At 32.6% G+C, this 19,538-nt stretch overlaps 2 protein-coding genes and 1 long non-coding RNA gene across 3 annotated transcripts in view; 1 reads left to right on the forward strand and 2 right to left on the reverse strand.

The window, feature by feature from the left end:
• Positions 1-12,501, reverse strand: LOC110991627. Its single transcript, XM_022257071.2, has 4 exons — positions 12,248-12,501; positions 4,144-4,277; positions 3,632-3,713; positions 1-3,559 (listed from the first exon to the last, which is right to left on the reverse strand). Exons 2-4 carry the CDS (start codon positions 4,266-4,268, stop codon positions 2,198-2,200), a joined length of 1,569 nt encoding a protein of 522 aa, XP_022112763.2. The 5' UTR covers positions 4,269-4,277; positions 12,248-12,501; the 3' UTR covers positions 1-2,197.
• Positions 5,617-16,728, forward strand: LOC123689259. The gene is made up of 3 exons (XR_006750279.1): positions 5,617-5,716; positions 16,010-16,142; positions 16,648-16,728. It is a non-coding gene; the product is annotated as an uncharacterized LOC123689259 (long non-coding RNA).
• The window catches only part of LOC110991628 (dopamine D2-like receptor), a 23,319-nt gene continuing 18,032 nt past the window's right edge, over positions 14,252-19,538 (reverse strand). Inside the window, exons 4-8 of the mRNA XM_022257072.2 lie at positions 19,258-19,439; positions 18,973-19,068; positions 18,558-18,746; positions 16,576-16,754; positions 14,252-16,113 (exon numbers count right to left, since the gene is read on the reverse strand). Of these exons, the coding sequence (XP_022112764.1) occupies positions 15,902-16,113; positions 16,576-16,754; positions 18,558-18,746; positions 18,973-19,068; positions 19,258-19,439 (858 nt within the window). The 3' untranslated portion in view covers positions 14,252-15,901. The remainder of the gene's footprint in view (positions 16,114-16,575; positions 16,755-18,557; positions 18,747-18,972; positions 19,069-19,257; positions 19,440-19,538) is intronic.

Genomic DNA, 19,538 nt, shown 5'->3' on the forward strand with positions numbered 1-19,538 from the left:
TTTTAATAATATGAATAAACTTTATTACTACAATAATAAAAGTGTTTAATCAACTTTTCTTGCTAGTAACAAAACATTCAACAAAATACTTTGGGAGCTGACTTATTATGCCCTAAATTAAGACCAGTGTTTCTCAAAAAAACGAAAATGACTAAATCTATTGCTTACACATATATGAGTAACACGCAAATTTGTGCTGAACTTACTGTATAGACAAGTAATTAACAAACATATTCACAGCATAATATAATTTGCGGTCTTAAAATTAATATTATTTATATGACTAACAGTAACAATCACCAATCCCTAATTAGGTAAATATATGTTTTGAAATGGTGATAAGCAATTGTGGAAGATGATGCATCCAGCAGAGCAATAATTAGGGTTTCTTTTAAGATTTGGTTAAAAATTCATATGACACATCATGCACCTCAATTGCTACAAAATATACTCTCACTAAAACTCTTATTAACATAACGCAGATCTGACAGCACCATATTCATATAAAATTTAAAAATATATATATAATATATATATAAGCTCACCACAATATAGAAAATGTATAAAATGTAAAGGATGTTAACCATAAATACTCTATGCCTTACATTACCTTCAACATGGCCCCATATAATATCTTAACATCTAACTGTCATTCAAAATAAGGCTGTTTCTTTATAACAAAATAAATGTTTAAAAGTTTAAATCATTGTTAATATAGATACACGCAACAATATTATATTGATTAAGACTTTGTTACCAGTGTTTAAAAGTCATTAAGGAACCACAAAAAGCTCACAAATTTACATAACATTCCATAAACCAAGCCATGAAGGAAAAGACACTTTGGACTGTCGAAATTCCATTGCACCTGAATATGATATTATATACCACTTTAATATACACATGATCCTAAGTTATTACCTATCTTCTATACTATAAATACATTTGGTCTTTGGATGAGCATGTCACATTATGGCTTGTGTCATCTTTTGTAAGATATAAATAATATAAGTGCACTTTAGAATTTAGTACTGAATATTATTCTTTAGAATACTATTCTAGACTAGACCTGCAACGAAAGCTACGCACCATTCAACTTCTGATTAAAATAACATCACAGAAGTCGTTAAATAAATCCATTAAAACAATTAAAAAACCAATATTTGAGAAACACTGTTCCGCAAAAACGTAGCTTATAAAAATTAAAAATCGACGACCAATGCCAAAGTCGATAAAGTTTTCTTTTAAATCAGGTACCAAATTGGGACATTGCAAAGTATTTAAGACCCAAGTACACCGATGTGTTTACGCCCCGTTCTGTTATCAGTTATTAATTAATATTGATGAAAACGGGTCATCGAAAGTCGGCGGACTTCATACTTTAACAGGTCTCAAAAAAGATAAGGAAACGAACAACTTTTTTTAAAATTAAAACTAAATAAAAAATTATCACAAGTTATACGTGACGAGTTTAACTCGTTAATGTGATAGGTGCTGGTAATATCAACTGATACACGGTTAAAATCAACAGTTACAGACAATTTTTTGCCGCTTCATACTATCTAACATTGGTGATGATTTGATATAAAACTGTACATTTAATTGCACTTTACATTAATATTAAAAAATGCAACGCAGTCATAGACAATTGCCTCGATTTAATTTCAAGACATGTGCTGATTCCACCGATCATAGAAGTTGACACTGACATAAAAGAATTTCGGCACAGGCTCTCCAAAATTTCTTTACTTGATTAGCGAAATCAACCCTAAGGCAGTCGTACTTACTAACTATACATAAGTATATTTGAGGTTCGAAATTTATGATGACTTATTTTTGGCATTTTAAAATTATTGTGATGAATGGCCGGAATACAGTATGCTGTTAACTGGCGATATAACATCTGTACACCGCATGCTTTCTTTATATTATGAATATATTATACATATATTAATAAAATACATTATGCCTTGTATTATTACTGACATCTATCACCCTTATTCTTTCTAAAAGCGGATTATCGCTACTTCTAAGTATACATATAGTTCATCTATATAAATAAATTCTATTTCTAATTTATAAAACCTACCAAAGTGTACAATTATCGTTTATGCGTAATGTAAAAGTAGATCTATATAAATATTTTCTGATTTAAAGTAAATAATTTTTGGAATCTTGTTAAGGCTAGTTCGGCATTTCATACCGTGGAAGGGTCACTCACTTTGGCAAGTGTGTTTGACTCCTCAATTTTTGACGTATTAGCCGCGACCTCCGCGAGTGTTGCCAGCGCAAATAAGTCCACGTCATGCTGCGTGTGATTGCAAATATCCATGTTTTGAACGACGCTGCTGGGCGCCTCGGTTGCTATTTTAATCTCTGGACTTATTTTGTTCCCTCCGTTCATAGAATTGGAAACTAAACTGTTTATTTCGAGTCGTGTGATACTAATTTTTCTTGGTTTTCTTTTCTGACTGCCGATTACTTGTTCCCGCCAATGTTCCGCCATATCACGCCGCTCGTCAATTAGGGGGCGAGGGACTGAGTTGATAATTTGAGACGATTCCAACGCCTTTGGTTTTAGATTGATCGTTTTCTTCTTGCGCTTGTTTTCGCGTTTTTTCTGTTGAAACTTCTCCAAGCTAAGTGAGGGTAGAGCCTTGATTTTCGCATCTAAGTCAAAGTCAGCCGCTTTGAATGTTTTGTTTGGATTATTGTCTGATTCTGGAGCTTGGATCGCGTCAGTTCTTTCGCTTTCAGTCGATGTGTCGATTGAGTTTGATTTCGTAGGGTCAGTGAATTCTTCTTGATAATTAGCCAGATCCCAGCTACACGCAGCGTTATACCCTTCGTCCATTCTATCGTATTCTCTTCTCTGTCGCTTTACTAAGAGTCCCCCAACAGCCATGAATTCTTGGTAACGCTTACCCTTGCACGACCGTCCCGACTTCGAATTCTTCTCATCGTCCGACCAGTTTCTGTTATACCCGTCGTCTTCTTTCGAATAACGCTTATCAACTATTTGGTCTATTACATCTTGGTTAGTAATCTGGTCGTTAGGATCGTTTGAGTGGTAATATACTTCTTTATTTTCGAATTCTTCACTAAATATCTTAGTGGTTTCAGTTAAAGCATTCTGTAGTTCACGTATATTATCTTGATTCTGTGATTTCGGTTCATCGACACCCTGAGATCTGAATTCCGTTGAAGCTGAGATCGAGTTGAACTTAAAAGAGGGAGGTGAGTAAAATGGGTTTGGAGTTGAGTTTTCAGTCTTCTGAATGAGGAGGCTGCTGAGGCCCCCCATTTGAGCTTCATCGGCTAGTTTGCCCGGTGTGAACATAGATGTTTCTTTCGGTTCACTTTCTGTGACGTTTGATTTTTTGTTGAAGTCTATTCTCGTGGAGTTGTTGTTTGTCCTTTCATATTCCTCATGATAGTCCATTGGGGACTCTTGTTTGTCAGAGGAGTCTCGGGGTCGAGCGGACAGAGTACGAAGGGGCGGTGCGGGTAACTTGTACCATTTGAAGTCGGGGTTGGCGCTGAAGAACGCGTCTTTGTACTGGAAAATAAAAGAAATCATTGATCTGTGAAACTTGTTTTTGATCTTATTCAGAGGAATGTTAATGTGTACCTGTTTAGCAAGACCTGTGTAGCAAGCTTTCTCTTCTTTGTCTAAGTTAGCCCACCACTCTCCTAGAATTTTGGTAATGGATCTGAAAATTAATATTTGTCATAAAGAATTTATATACACAAGAATTGTAATGTAACAATATTCTTTCCGATAATGTGCAAAAAGATCGACTACACTTGTATTGAATCCCTTAGATTTAAGAATCCTTAAATAAGTCAATTTAGTTTTTTGCAGGCGTCGGAACCTCACTACACCTGATTTTATGTAAGTTATAAGTAATAAACGATTAAGGTCAGCTTTAAACAAAGTGTTTCATTTAACATAACCACAATAACCGACACCGAAGTATTATATATTTAATCAAATATTGTACTAAAACGTATATTAAATCGCTTCATATAAATCTATCTGGATACAAAATCTAGTTAAAGAAAATCAATTGTGGTATTATAGGTATAAGTCACAGAGGACCGCTTACAATCTCGTACAATTAATTTGCCATGCACAATTACCTGTTTTCCAGGTTCGGATACTTGTCCCTGACGACGCTACGATGGCGTTTACAGAATATGAGGAAGGCGTTCATGGGACGCCGGGCATGGTGCGCCGGCTCCCCATCTGTTATCTGCTCTTGCATCTTCACAGTCTGTTGACAAAATATTCAAGGAAATAAATATTATAAACGGTTGAAAGGCTTTAAAATAATTTGATTTGTCGTAATTATATATTTTTTAACTATAAGTCAATATCAATAAAACTTAAGTAAAGTACTTCCAATATAATATACCAGTTACCTTGACGTTTAATCATTGTCTAATTCAATCATATCTTATATGTATCTTTAATATCAAGATTACATATTGTAGAATTGCTAAATTACGAAATATGCATCCAAAGGATCATCATGTTTGACAATGCATGCCATTGACCTCTTATCAGCCCTTATCAATAGATAAAAATATGCACTTGGCAAAGACACTGATACAGTAAACAACAAGATGGAATATTGGGGCTTCCTATTCAATGCAAGGATACGTCTACGTGGTTTCGCTTTATGACCTGTGGACGTAAAAGCGTACGTGGAAATATGTCGTTAGTCTCGGCACCAGATTTTACTTAGTGGGGGAAGTACGCGCTTGTACTGTTAATAGGAAAACTACATAAAAAGCACTTCTGCGCAAATAATGATCAACATTGTACCCCGTACACTTAACACGATATAAAAATTCAAGACAAAGCTTAGAAGAGAGGTATGTATAGAGGAGTAGGTAAGTGTATAAAATGTTTGCATAATAAATAGAATGCTAACATAGTAGTAGTTGGTTAAAATGTTTGTTAGTGAAACAATTCACAAAACTCACACGCTTTATGGAAACTGTAAAGAATTTAAAGAATGGCTGTAGGTTTTAAAAATACAGGTTTAATACGATATTGACATGCTCTCCGTGACATTTTGAACACTTCCAAAACGGTGCGTTATTCAACGACGGATCATCGAAATTACAGAGGGAAAGTGGAGAGTATCTTTATTGATGGGTTTCCGGAATCAGAAAGGGACAACCGAGTTTGTTCTTCTTAGACCAATGCGCGTCGGTAGCTATAAAGTAACGTTTGTATGCGATATGTTATGTATTTGATATATAATAATAATAATAATAATATATTTATTTTATGTTATTATATGTTATATGTTAGTGAATTAGATAAATTTTGTTTGTATGCCGCTACTTTCTCACTCAGCTTGCCTTCACCTCTTATTTATCGGATTCCGATTAAACAATTTTTAAGGTACACACCTTTTAAACACACACAAAGTGTGTTGTTTGTAACACAAAGGCTGCCGAATCAGACTCGTTTTATATGTAGCATAAGTTCAAATGAATACTGGAAGGAAGTTAACAGGCAAGTATATACAATATACAGTTATAAAACGCAGTTTTAAAATTGAAAACGTGATTTGCGTGTTGTATAGGATCCATCCATGTTTGGGCGCGTGCAGTCCCGTTGCGGCATGCGCGCGAGTTTTCACTTTCGGCGGGCACTGTCCGCAACCTCGACACGATTTGCTTTGTGGTCAAGGTTAAGGTAATTTGTATTTTTTGTGAATTTAACATTTTATACAAGATAAAGGCTTAAAATCGTATCGTAATCACTTAGGCATACACTGTCTTCGTCACTAATAGTTATTTGTTATTCTTTTGAACCCATATCTTCGTCTCTTACATAATTTTCAAGGCGTTTTTGATTGACGGTGATAATTATTTTTGTATATCCTCCCAACCAACCGTTTTGTGAGGAATTGTAACCGAGGTCTTCCTGTGTGACATCATGTGTGATAACCACATAGCCACGGAAGCTGTTACATAAGCATAATCGAATCTAACTAAATAGAACTTATAGTAACTTTTGACGAGACCTGGTTTACGGAAATCAATCAATTATATGTAATAAAGCTAACATTTAAAATTGCCCTACATATTTTGCCAAGATCCCTGCTTTATCCACTTTATTTAAATTTTTGGCACAGACAGAACTGCAGTTGCATTTATTTTTGGGTCACTTTTTGCTTTTGGTCGTTTCTCTGAAATTTTTAGTAAATTTCATATCGTTGAGAGTAAAGAAACAATTCAAGTGTTTCTTTTATTCAAATTCGACACTAAAATAGTGATTTCTATAACGTTTGTATGAATATAGCAAAGTATCGAAATTTTAAGGCGAAAATTCATACCACGTTTGTGAAGGTCAAGGTAGTACTGTAACGTGCGAAAATTACGAGGTTAAGTAATTCTTTTGTTTTAAAGAACAAAACGTTCATCCATAAAGCTAGCGAGCGATATTTCGCAAAACTATTCCTCTGTTACAAGTGGAGAACTTATTATCTGCGATATTAGACAACTATGGTAAAATCTTGGAAAGTTATTTAAACCCAGAAGTTAAGTTCGAATCGGCTGTGCACCAATGCATTTGCTCTATGTACACAACACCTGCGTGTACAATCAGAAAGAACATGTGTGGTCACTGAGCACAATATATTTCGATCCACATAATTTAAACCTAAAACTGTAAATAGATCGGTAGCGAATAATAACATAGGTACATTTGAGGAAATATTTTTAGTCTGTGATAGCGGAGTACTTTAATTAAAACGTTTTATCGTTTCTCCTACTGTTATTTTTGCGTTATCAATCATCATTTTAAAGGAAACATCGACGTTTATCAGTAACACATTGTAGAAGTGTACCGATTACAAATTAATTATATTTAAAATTTTAATCAAATACAACTGTAGTTTTTCTACTTAGTTTAGTGGATTACAGTTAAAATTTCAACAGCCTGTGCGCATTTTATCTGACTACAAATATATTTAATGAAGCTTAACAACTATTTCAATCAAAACTTCACAAAAGGAGGTTATCAGATTTATCTGTATGTTATATTGTTTTAAATAAGATTTCAAACATACAAGTTTCAGTTAATAATAATGATAATACAAATTTATTGTAGAAAATACACTTTACACACTTAAACACATTTATATCTCATTATTTTGGGTCATATGCACTTTTTTGGCAAAGGCCTCTTGGAAATCCCGGCCTTCCCTGTCTGCACTGTGCTATGTAGGTACTCCTGCCGCTTCCTTGATTTGGTCTATCCATATTCTAAACTGTCTTTTCGTTTATTATACCTAGGGCACCAGTTTAGTACTTTCTTGCTCCTCTTTTCTGTTCCTCTTGCCATGGCCATGCCCATTTCCCGTTTAGTTTATTTATGTTTAGTGTACGAGCTTTGTTGTTCTTCAATAATGTATTATTAATTTAATCTATTCCTTTGTATCATATATCGTTCTCTCGATTTTCAATTAGGTTTTTGTTGGTTGAAATATATATGTATACATAAATATTTTATCAGGTATAATATGAACTTTAAGGTTTTAAAATTTATGTGCGATGATTCACAGGAACGTTTTTGATAGAACAAGCATAGGCTTATTTCTATTTTGTTGTATATTTCAGAAAGCTGTCATTACAAATTCGGACCCTGTAAACAACAATTTAAGGGCACCTCCTAAGATCGCTTGAACCAAAATTAACATTTTGATGAGTCTTTAAACGAGGCTGACGACAAAATAATTGCCGTCAAGGAAAGGCTGCCGAATTTTGACAGAATACAGCCTATTTAAATTAATTTTATCGCCCTTATTCATAACAAATAAATCAGTCCAATTAGACTTTAACTTAAGTATTTATTTGTCTCTTTTCAGCGTAGCATAAAGACAATTTTTACAGAAAAGGACAGTGCTAAATTTATATACTACAATTGGCATAACCCGAAGACATATTCAACCTATAAAAATAGTCATTGAAGTTCGAAAACACCCAAATTATTTTCGTCATTAGTGAGATTACTTAATTGCCCATGTTACGCCAAAAACATGTTCCAAGAGAAAGTAATTAGTATTGTTGAAAACGATTTAAACAACCAATTTTATTTTTAAACTACAAAGGACGTGCCAGATGTGATTTTAATAATAATAATCACTAGAATACCAGCATTTTAGCACCTAAAAATGTATGTGACTAGTAGCCTTTAAGAAAATCAAGGTTGTACCACTGGAATAATATCAGAAAATATTTCGTTTTAACAAAAACACTAACGATTGTAAATAATTAATTAATGATAATGTTCGCAGTTATGATTCTCGTTAACACTATCGATTTTCTGTATTCATTGAATGTTTTATGTTCGCGTCTCTATGCTTGATATTTTCATCACTTGGTAATAAGATATTTAAGAGGCTTGTATACCGTTTTACGTACAATTTTAACTCAAATGTATCGCTTACAAATAGCGACATCTTTGAATAAATTTACTTTTCACCTCGTTAAAACTTAAAAGAAAAACTCAGGTTTCACATTTCAAAGTTATATAACCTATTTCAACCAGGCTTTTTTTAATTGTATAAAACAATTATTTCAACCACAAGTGTCTTTTTGTTATAAAAAATAAAATATGTTTATGTTGGAATGTAAGATTGAATGTGTATATTTCATCAATTATTTGTTCTTTCTAGTGTAGGGCAGTATTTCTAATTTATAGGATGGATCCTATTATGACGATAGATCATATATGTGACGATAGATATATGAGTCTTAATAACTTAAATTAACCGACCTCACAAAAGGAGGTTATCAGTTTGATTTGTGTGTATGTGATATACTTGGAAATATGTAACATTTGATTTGTTTTATTTAAATAAGAGGGACTAGCGTTTGATCAATTTTGCCACAACCATTTTCGTTATGAATATCGTTTTATTATTTTTAGTAATTCGAATGATTCATTTTTAGATTTCAAATTCGCAATAGGAAGTTGTATATTAAAGACCAAGTCTTAAAAGACCAGCAACGGACTTGCTAGCCTTCTGGCAATGCCGTTTAGTTAATGCTACATCCTCCCTCGCGAGGGGGATGTTTAGGCCCGTTCGGGGCATATGCCCCTTCGGGCGGTGTGATGGTTCGCGCCCTGCTGATACAGGGCGGTACGGCGCATATGGCCCTTGATGGGATACTTGAACGCTTTACGCTCTCTCTATGCTCTAACCAGTGTAAATTGTTTAATTGGGCGACATAGGGACTTTCCCAACGGACCTTTACTGATAAATTCAATAAATACGGTCGCTTTATTTTTAATCTTTCATATCATTATTAATTCTGTGACTGGTAACACCTCATAAAAATGTGTACTCTAGAGTGTTAAAAAACCGGGTTTAAATTCAAATTGCCATGACCGTATCCAAATGTGCACCATTGTTTATGCAACATCGAATTATATTTGCACATACAATATTGCTTAATAGAATCGTCATAAATAATACACTTAAAATAATTGTGACAATTACGGGGATGAACCGTATTATATAAACGGCACAGTTACATTGCCTCCAATTCTCAATGTAATGATTTCTATTTGTCATTGATTTCCTCGAGTACAAATGAAACGCGCTGAAAACATAACATAAAAGTTCCTTTAAATATATTATAGTGTTTTTTCGCCTCAAAGCACTTTCTAAAATAATTTTGGCTATCAAACCTAAACATTCACTAACATTCACAAAAAAGCAACATCCTCTAAACCTGTCCTGTGATACGGAAAGTATTCTTGTGCAATAGTTTAATAATAAAATTGTAAGTTATGTAGACATTATTACGTCAAGTACGTAACATAGTTAATATGTCAAATGGAAGAGAATTATCTATTTGTTATTGTAGTTTTAGTAACTTATGATTAATATTTTTTGTTATTTACTATATACTTTGACACACAAATCTTCCAAGACTTCTTTCCTTACACTGTTATTTTTACTATTATATTTTTTTTCTACTATTAATTCTTTTTCATTTTTTGCGTCTGAGGCGCAACCTTACTGTTGTGCTCTCTGGTAGAATAACCAGGACTAGCCCTGGCTCAACCACCACACACACTTAAAATGTCCTGTACAATTATTTCTAAAAATAATTTTTCATTATTGTTATTATTATTACTTGGTGTGTTTCTGTGTCTGTGTTTCGTTAGAAATAAATGATGTTATGTTTAAGAGACTAGCTGCCCACGACAAGTAATCCTAATGGACTTATTTTTTTGAACTAAGTATACTATTACATATATATATTATTATCATGATAGTATAATACAGTGTGAACGTGTATACAAATAGTCCCTGTCGCACTTATATCTAATAAGTATTTATTAGGTCTTATAGCGTTTGAGATTAGTTGTAAGAATCGAGTATAATGATGAATTGAATCAATGACGCGGTAATAATGCTGTGTAATCCTGTGCAGGGCAATTTATTACAAGTTGTAAGTACGTAGGCCAACGAGAAAACATCCTTCCGACACGCAATTGGTATAATATAATTCGCTATTCTGAATAATTTTGAATGTGTAATATGTCTGTATTTTTGAAAGATATATTCGAGAGTGAGGGGCTATGTAAATGCCTGAGAGCACAACATTGGAGACAGACACATCTTAGGAATCCAATAAAATTACAAGGTCAATTTATAAACAAAATCTGTTTTATCAAGAAGAGGGTTGGAATTCTTTTTATAGAATGTATTGTAAATCCTGGAAGGTCAGCGCTGGCTGACAAGTAAACAGAACGAAAATATAGTGGTATAATTTGCATGGTATTTATACATTTACTTTATTCTCCTTTATACAGGAATGTTTTAAAAATCAAAAACCTGTTTATTTATGACGACTTCATGATGTTGATTGGAGCAAGCACGAAGACGAAAATTTGATCTTTTAACACGTTTTATATTTAATTAATATTCTGTTATAACTTAAATTACTTTAAAATGTCTTTAAATAAGGCTGTCATGCGTTTAACCTTTGAAAACGCCCTTGGATTAGAAAATTATGACTCCCACATGTATGTCTGCGACACGGGAATGACATAATTTCAATAGACTTATTGATAGGTGAATAACATACGCTGTATTTGCCACATAAATAAAAATGTGTTGTGTTGAAACGATGGAATTAATTTCACTGTATTTGCAAACAGAGAGAGACGATAAATAAAACTTGAGGTAGGACACGGTACAAGGACGTTCATATATCGATCTATAATTTTATATGAAATCGAGGCCAATAGAAACAAATACATTCATGCTGACTTCACTTCTATATATTCCAATATAAAAACGTATCCTTGAAATTCCATAACGCGTAAGTTCCATGAAAATGTTCCTTAGCCGATCAACAAAGAAATTGCTCACATATATATGTTTATGTTGCAATGTAAACACGTGATAAAAAAAACTCGTCCATATCATTCGCCAATGCAGGCGGATTACGGATTAAAAATAGCCGAACGAAATAACGACTAATGGACTGTAACTTGTTTCTTGTTTGTCAATAACAAGCGATGGATAATTATTTATGTATTGAGGCGCGCAGGGTATCACCCAAGCAGTATGGATCCTATAAGTAACATTATTTCATTGTTTAATTTCACTCACCGTTATCTTATAAAACATTATGTTGACATGATGCTGTTACAAAAACGAAAAAGTATAGGTAGATGGATGTTGTAGGTAGGTGGTAATGTATACGTAAGTGTTTATTAATAAGCGTCAAGTAATTAGCACTTTTCTACAGATGGCAGCCATTTTAATTGAATCATGTACTTTTATTATCAAATGTTTGAGATACATAAATACTTTCTATACACCAAACTCGAGAGCATTCGCTATCCATAATACCTACTCACCAATAGCCGACAAGTGCGCGACGTTTTTACTCAGTTACTATGCAGATTAATAAAAAAAAAACTCAAGGAAATCAAGAGTTTTGTCCATTAATACGAATAGAAAGCGATGGTACAACTAATAGCCCAATTGGCCTTTATACTATGTGATTTTTGCTGCATAATTTTCAAGGGCACTTCAATCTACCAACTTCTGTAACCAGTATGGAGAGACATAGAAGCTATTATTGCGATTTCCACTTGATTCATGAATGAAACCGACATAGGTGGAACTGAAAGCTATTTGAAATAATTGTCTGTTTAATATAATTAATACAGTAATAAAAGAAAAAAACTTACGAACTCGGCAGCGATACGTGTATCACACACATGACGTCATTTGACGCAGCACAAACCCGAATTATAAGGGAAAATTTACTGTTAACGAGACGAAAATAGCACTATGATGAACTACGCACTCGATTTTATTAGATACGATAGAAAAGTTAAGTCATTACGAGTGATTTAGGACATTTTATAATATTTATTTATTGTCACTAACTCCAGTTTTGACAAGATGGTCGCGCACCGACTGTTTTGCTTTGCTTGTCAGGTCAGCTGATACGAAACACAGTTTTCAGTAAGAGACTGACAAAAGCTATCTGTCTCAGTTTATACCGCGGTTCCTCTATACATGAAGAACGAGACAGCCTGCTCATTACTCGCAAATTGAAAACACTGGAACGCAATAGACGTCATTTTTTGTTGCACTTATGAATACAAAAGGAAAACACTAAAATAAAACTTTTATCCGTATAAGATGAATTGAAAACCCTAAGGAAATTATAGATATTAAATTTCTATTTCATCATGTCGTGTAATCATTATCAGTTTAGGTATTTTTAGACATAACAAAGCAATGTTTACGGAACTACTAGCGCCATCTACTACAAAACGTCTAAAGCTCGATAATAAAGGTCGTAGAAAATGTGAATAAATTTAAAAAAAAAAAAACTGTAATGGTCTAGTTACACTATAATCAGTGAATATAATAAATATCTTTGGTCCTTACTAACTATCATAGCTAACACAGCGGAGTTAAAACAAACAGTTATTGAGATTGAAGTTTGAAAATGTAGGATTTTACCATTTTACGTATTTGACCGCCATATCTATAGATGGCAGCAGTTCATTTCATAAGTGTTTCAAGATTTTTCACATGTTTAGTTTGCCGAATTCAGTTTTAAAGTGTAAATTTTAATAAGTACTTTATTTTTATTCTTATGTGTTTATATTATGTGCCACTGCAGCCTCCAAATAAATAAACATTTTCCATTACTGTTTTCCTTTAAAATTTATAGATATTATCAGAATTGTTTTTTAATGCACTGTTCAAACGGGCCGAATTGCATCTAACCTTTACGCTCTTCTGTGATTATTTTTTATGTTAATTTGATATTGACAACCTTCAAATATCCATACAACAATTTGATGTATCTCTGTCTCCCTGCCCCGCTGCTTTCCTTCATTATTTTTATAAACTTTTTGTTACTTTTCGCTCTATCTGATTTTACCCATTATCGAAACTAGAGAAATAATATTTTATAAATTTGGCTCTTACTCGTATCGTATTTACCTTGGTTAAATAAAGAATAATGAACTAGAAAAATATTAGTATAAAATGATTTTTTTATTATTAATAATTAATTTATTATTAATAATAAAAATTATTAACAAATATTTCGTTTTTTGACGTTCATAAGTGTATATTGAATAAATGATTTTTGACTTTGACTTTGACATTAAATCAGTAATAATATAAGAGTTCTAAAGGACTTTAATGATAACATATAATCGAAAGGCGATGTAGGTATTTTAATATTTTAGTAGACTAACTGAAACCTTGGCGTTTTAAGTCACTGACGGAGAAAATTAAATTCCCCGGTTCTTCTTGTACGTTCTAACATCCTTTTTAGAAATGGCAGTAAATGTTAATTTAAAACGATAAATTGATTTAAGATTAATAAGTGTTTATTAAGCATATACATAAATAAATCATATTTTGAATATGAAAAATATTTATAGTATCAGAATAAAATATAGCGTCACATTTGTTAAAAAACGGTTTAGTTGCCAAAAAAAACAATATACAATTTCACATTTCTTTACTCGACACCAATTATACATTTAAATTAATATATATGTAATTATTATTTACAAAAGGGTTATTTACAATTTTGTACATTTACTTTACAATGAAGTTTTATTTTAAGTATAAGTATTAATATTAAATAAAGGACAAACTTATAAGCTTTTTAGTTTCATTCAATAAAAATAATTTAATGTATAAGTAAGTTTTAAATATACAGGACAGAAAACCAATAGATTTCTTCCTATAAGGTGTTTAAGGCTTTTTAGTGGAAAAATTCTCACACATATTATAATAACAAATTTTTTAATCTCAAAGTACAAACTTAAATTTGGACCATATTACATATATTTTTTCTTTTTTGAAACTTAAAAGATAAAAATATTTCTCCAAAATGCTTTTTGAGTTATTACAAAAATTTAACCTCCTTACGGGAATGCGTCGTTCCCAACAAGCCATTAGTGTAATTTTCATAGAAATAAGTTGTTCATCTTTTACATTAATAGAAATCGTATACATTCAATTACAAATCTTAATAACTCTAATTAATTTAATTGTTTCACAACCGCGGGAAGGAAGTTTAGGCTAACACAGAGTAGATTAAAGTTTGTTTATTCAATTAGTTAATAAAACTAAACTTAGTCAAAATTCCCTAACAGAGTACATATAGACATACTAACTAATTCGTGTCGACAAATTTTCATACATAACATTTAGTTTTCTACTTTCTTACATACACTACTGTTAAGGCATCTTGACTAAGCCCCCGGAGACGTTTACGGCATACGCAAATGTTAGGGGTTGTCACAGAATTTCTCATATGAACTAAACTAAAAACCATATATCTCATTAGATCTCCGTGTCTGTGGTAGCCCTACTAAGTAAATTAGGTGGTTAAGCGATATCATAATCTCTATTACACGGACAATTACAACAACAATTTTTACACCAATTAATGTTTTTTACATATTTACAGATTCCAGTATTAAAATAGACATTCAATTTTACAATCTTTTCGATTTATTGGAGAAGGAAATGTGTTTATTGGTACCAATTACAATTTGGAAAAGACTAGAAGATTCGTTTAGTCTGGAAAGTCTTGCAGCTAGCTGATAAATATATAAAAAAATTGAATATAAATAAATAACAAAGCTGGGTAATTTAAACAAAGAAGTGTAGGCACAATCAACCTGAAATTTTTTGCTATTACCTATGTTCTAACCGGGAATTAAAGGTACTGCAGGCGTAATTTCCCTTTATGAAACAAATTGATTGGGATAATCAGTGGTACAGGAAAATATGTAGTTACTAGTTTTTACCCAAGTTAGAAGTGTTCCCGTGATAAGTATTAAAAGTATACAAAATGTAAAGCTCGATTAAGTACGTGAAACTATACGGGGATTGGATTCAGCTCCAATACGAAAGAGTTCCTTCATTCATCTATTTCACATGTGTCACAATAGTAAAATACTCTTCTATTATATTTTAACGTTTATCCAATTAAATTTATTACGTGGACTGAAAAGTTCGTAGGCTGACATATAGATGGCGCTACTGTTAGTGTACTCAGACCTTAAAAGAATGCTCGGACTTAATGTCCTATAACTCCTAGATGGGTTAGAGGGCATCCACAGTTAGTCTCCATCGCGTTCGGTCAAGAGAATGCTCGCTGGGCAGAAATTTTGCGGTGATGAAGAGGTAATAGCAATAGAATAATAGATAAATGGCCAAATCGCACTATAAAAATTGTATCGAAAATCGTTCTATTAGTCTCGAAGGCAACTACATAGTAAAATTAATATACTTTTTCTATGTTAGCTTACAATCTTTTTAGCCCGCTACTTGATTTGATTCTCCACAACGCATTAAGAACAATAAAGAATTTTCCTAAACGCCTTACGAAATTCCGGATTAAAGATTGTATAAATCACGGGATTGAGAAAGGAATTGATGTAGCCAAGCCAAGTTGTTAGGATGAAGGCGGTGACACCCGGTGAACAGCTCCATCCGAACTTGGTGCAGAGAGCATCCAGAACTGAGCAGGTGAAGAATGGGGCCCAGCAGAAGAGGAATACCCCTGAAAATAGCAATCAAAATATATGTAATGTAAGTAATTGCTGTAAAGATAGCGATTGAATGATGAATTACTTCATTACATACATTTTGGTATCTATAAATTTAGTTTTTCAGTTAAATATATATTATACTACACACATATTATTTATTAGTGCAATATAGTATCATAGCATACTCATAAGAATAATGTACCCATCATTTAAAAACCATGTTTATATAATACATATATAATAAAATAAAATAGTATAGTATATATATAATAAAAACAAATCTTTCTCATTCAGCTGTTTCGTATACAATAAGTTCATGCATGTTCATTTTATAAGAATATCTATAATTTATATAACATGGAAGTATCGCAAACTGAAGATTATATGCTTATTAATGATATCATTATGTGAATTGTCAAAAAAATATCATTAATACCATGGTTGTCGAATAATGACCATTAATAAACACGTACCTAGTACAATAGCAAGTGTCTGAGTCGCTTTCTTTTCTTTCTTGGCGAAAGATTTGGCCCTCATTTTTCCAGCCCTGTTCGCTTTGAAGATGGTAAATCTTGCTGCAGACGCTGCACTTCTGAACCTTCGGCGCGGAGTTGATATTAACGAGCTGTTGCTTATCCTGCTCAACTTTTTTCTGTAAATATATAGAATATTTGAAATATGTATAAAAATAAATCTTAAAACTAAGCGAACTTTTATAACAATCGTGTAGAATGGAAATCCTCGGCGAATGTTATTAAAGATATAATTTTTATGCAATGAATAGCAACTTTGAGAGTAGCTATATTTGAAACCAGGTTTATAATGGAAGACCTGCAATAAAGTTGAATAGATTACAACTAATGACTTACAAATATTAATTTAGAACAATGTTGGCCTAGTAGCGTCACCGTGCGATTCTCAAACCTGTGGTGTTAGGTTCGATCCCCGGCTGTGTATCAATGGATTTTCTTACGGTGAACTTAATATCGTGAAGAAATCGGCTTGCCTTAGACCCAAAAAGTCAGAATTGTGTCAGGCACAGACTGATTACCTACTTGTCTATTAGATTGACAAATTACCATGAAAGAAATTAAGAAATGTGAGGCTGAGCCCTAAAAACGTAAAGGCACAACTGAAACTTATATTATCCTATACGTACTCAATATCATATATTTTATTTGGCGTAGTCATGTCAGATAATGCTTAAATTTTCGCTGAAATATTTCAAGTTTTCCATACAAATTTTCGTTCGTTCATCATACAAGACGAGTTGAGGCATTTAAAAAGTTATGAATATTTATCAGTAATTGACGAACAAATGACAATTCGTTGTTATGCTAATAATATTTAAATCAGAAATACATAATGATGAACCGTTTGTTCTCTCACCCGTAAATTACAAGGCAAGGGTAGAAATTGGGCAAATTCATCTACAAGTTCTTTGGTTGGTTAATTTTAATTATATTTTTATACATTTTTTGTAGTTGTATATTGCTCTTTGGGCTATATTTTACACGTAAACATGCAACGTTTGTGACAAATTCAGCCATAATCATTATGTTTACGATTTTCATCACATTTACTTCCCTTACATTTATTATTAAAACTTGTTTGTCACACAATTTATTGGAAAAACTCCAACTGCCTATTTACAATGAAATGTATAAGAAAGAGTTGTGTTCTATGAAAATGTAAGAAAATTTTAAAAAGAAATTACAGACACATATATATTACTTTTAAATTAATGAAATTTTATAAAATATTTGGTAAGATTATAAGTAGAGTAATTAGTATTGGCTACAAGAGCTACTTAATCTGATGGGATGGCGAATAACTGTGATTACCATTTCAAAGCTCAGAAAACATTTTAAAGCACTTATCTCGCTGATTGTACGCCCAATTAGGGGATATTATGTCTGGAGTGGCCAGATGTCGTACATTTTTCATGCTGATGGAGCTGACAGTTTTTATACTAGAATAAATTATTTGAGATTTTCGTTATATTCTGATTAAACCCAAACTAACAAAATATCACCCTGCGTGACAGTACTTTACTCGTCACGACATTGCTCGGTGAACATTTTACATATTAAGTAGGAAACTTTAAACATAGAAAGTATATCATTTGGAAATATTTTGTAGTGACATTCACAATCTGCGCTTACAAATCACTGCGAAGATATCATACCCAGAAACGCGCTAACGAAGCTTCCGGTCGCTAAGTATATAAGAAGTATATATTTGAAAAACTCAGCAAAGTTTACTTATGCTCCTAATTAAAATTTTTTCTTTGGAATTAATATTCTCTACCATTTTTATGAAGACCTCAAGCGAATTTTATATATCTAATGTAATAAATCAAACTTTACACCAAGTTTCTTTCTTATTTCTTAGGGAGTCAGAAGGGCTGGTACATGGCTTAGAAAACTTTAATGTTAAATCAGTAATATCTTACTTCAACTCAGGTTTCTTTGGTACATCGATTCTCCTTTCTCCTTTCCTCTCTTCTTTCTTCTCCTCACGGTTGGGTGAAGGAGGGGGTGAATGCTCCTTCTCCAAGTCCATATTGGAGGGAACATAGCCTGAATCGTTATTTGTGTTGGGATCTATCATTGGTATTGGTGATGCTAGATTTGCCATTATTCTGAAAGAATTTACTTTGTTTTAAATTCTAATGATTTATTTATACATACTTACCGATTGTTTTTACAATGGATTCAGCATTAGAATGCCAGTAAAGAAGCTGACAGGTTTTTAGTTTATGAAGAAAATAATTTAATTACTCGTAAACTGATAATCTTTGATCATGTTATACCCTTGAGAAATTAACACAGATTTTATATTATATGTAAATTATAATTATTACTTACAGGCCAGTCTCTTCGACGACGGCGGCTAGCATGAACCGAGCTGACCTCGTTCTCGCCAGCTCTTCAGCATATTCACCCATCTCTGTTTTATCGTAGCTATAAAAACAATGAAATCAACTATTATATTTTAAGGAAGTGTAAATATTATATTGTTTTCAACTAGAAAAAATATTATTTTAAATAAAACTGTCTAGCTGACAAATTAATTTCATGGTAAAGATACCTGAAGAGATTCATGGTAAGTTGACTGGTTCAACCCGAAATAGCAGTGAAAGATCATCTTACTTATCATCATCATCGTCATTGCTGCCGGAGGCTGTGTTGGTCGCTCTGTCTTCTGGTATATTAAACCTATGCGCATGCGCAACGTTCTCAATTATGACAGCCGTTGCACCAGTTGACACGGCCGAACTGAGTGTCGAAGTCGTTTTAGCAACGCGTTGCTTCTTTGCGCGCTGTCGTATTGCCTGTAAGATCAAATAATGTGGTATTTATGACAGGTTTAGGGTGTCCTAGTGGAAGAAAAGAAGTAGTTGCTTGGAAGTTGTAAATAATATTATTTCATT

The sequence above is a fragment of the Pieris rapae genome, chromosome 6 (genome assembly GCF_905147795.1).
Source record: "Pieris rapae chromosome 6, ilPieRapa1.1, whole genome shotgun sequence".
Taxonomy (NCBI): Eukaryota; Metazoa; Arthropoda; class Insecta; order Lepidoptera; family Pieridae; genus Pieris; species Pieris rapae.

Coding starts and splice junctions, on each gene's coding strand:
- LOC110991627 (XM_022257071.2), bottom strand. CDS start 4,268: ATGCAAGAGCAGATAACAGATGGGGAGCCGGCGCACCATGCCCGGCGT. Junction 3,714..4,143: donor TATCCGAACCTGGAAAACAG/GTAATTGTGCAT, acceptor ATTAATTTTCAG/ATCCATTACCAAAATTCTAG. Junction 3,560..3,631: donor ACACAGGTCTTGCTAAACAG/GTACACATTAAC, acceptor TTTATTTTCCAG/TACAAAGACGCGTTCTTCAG.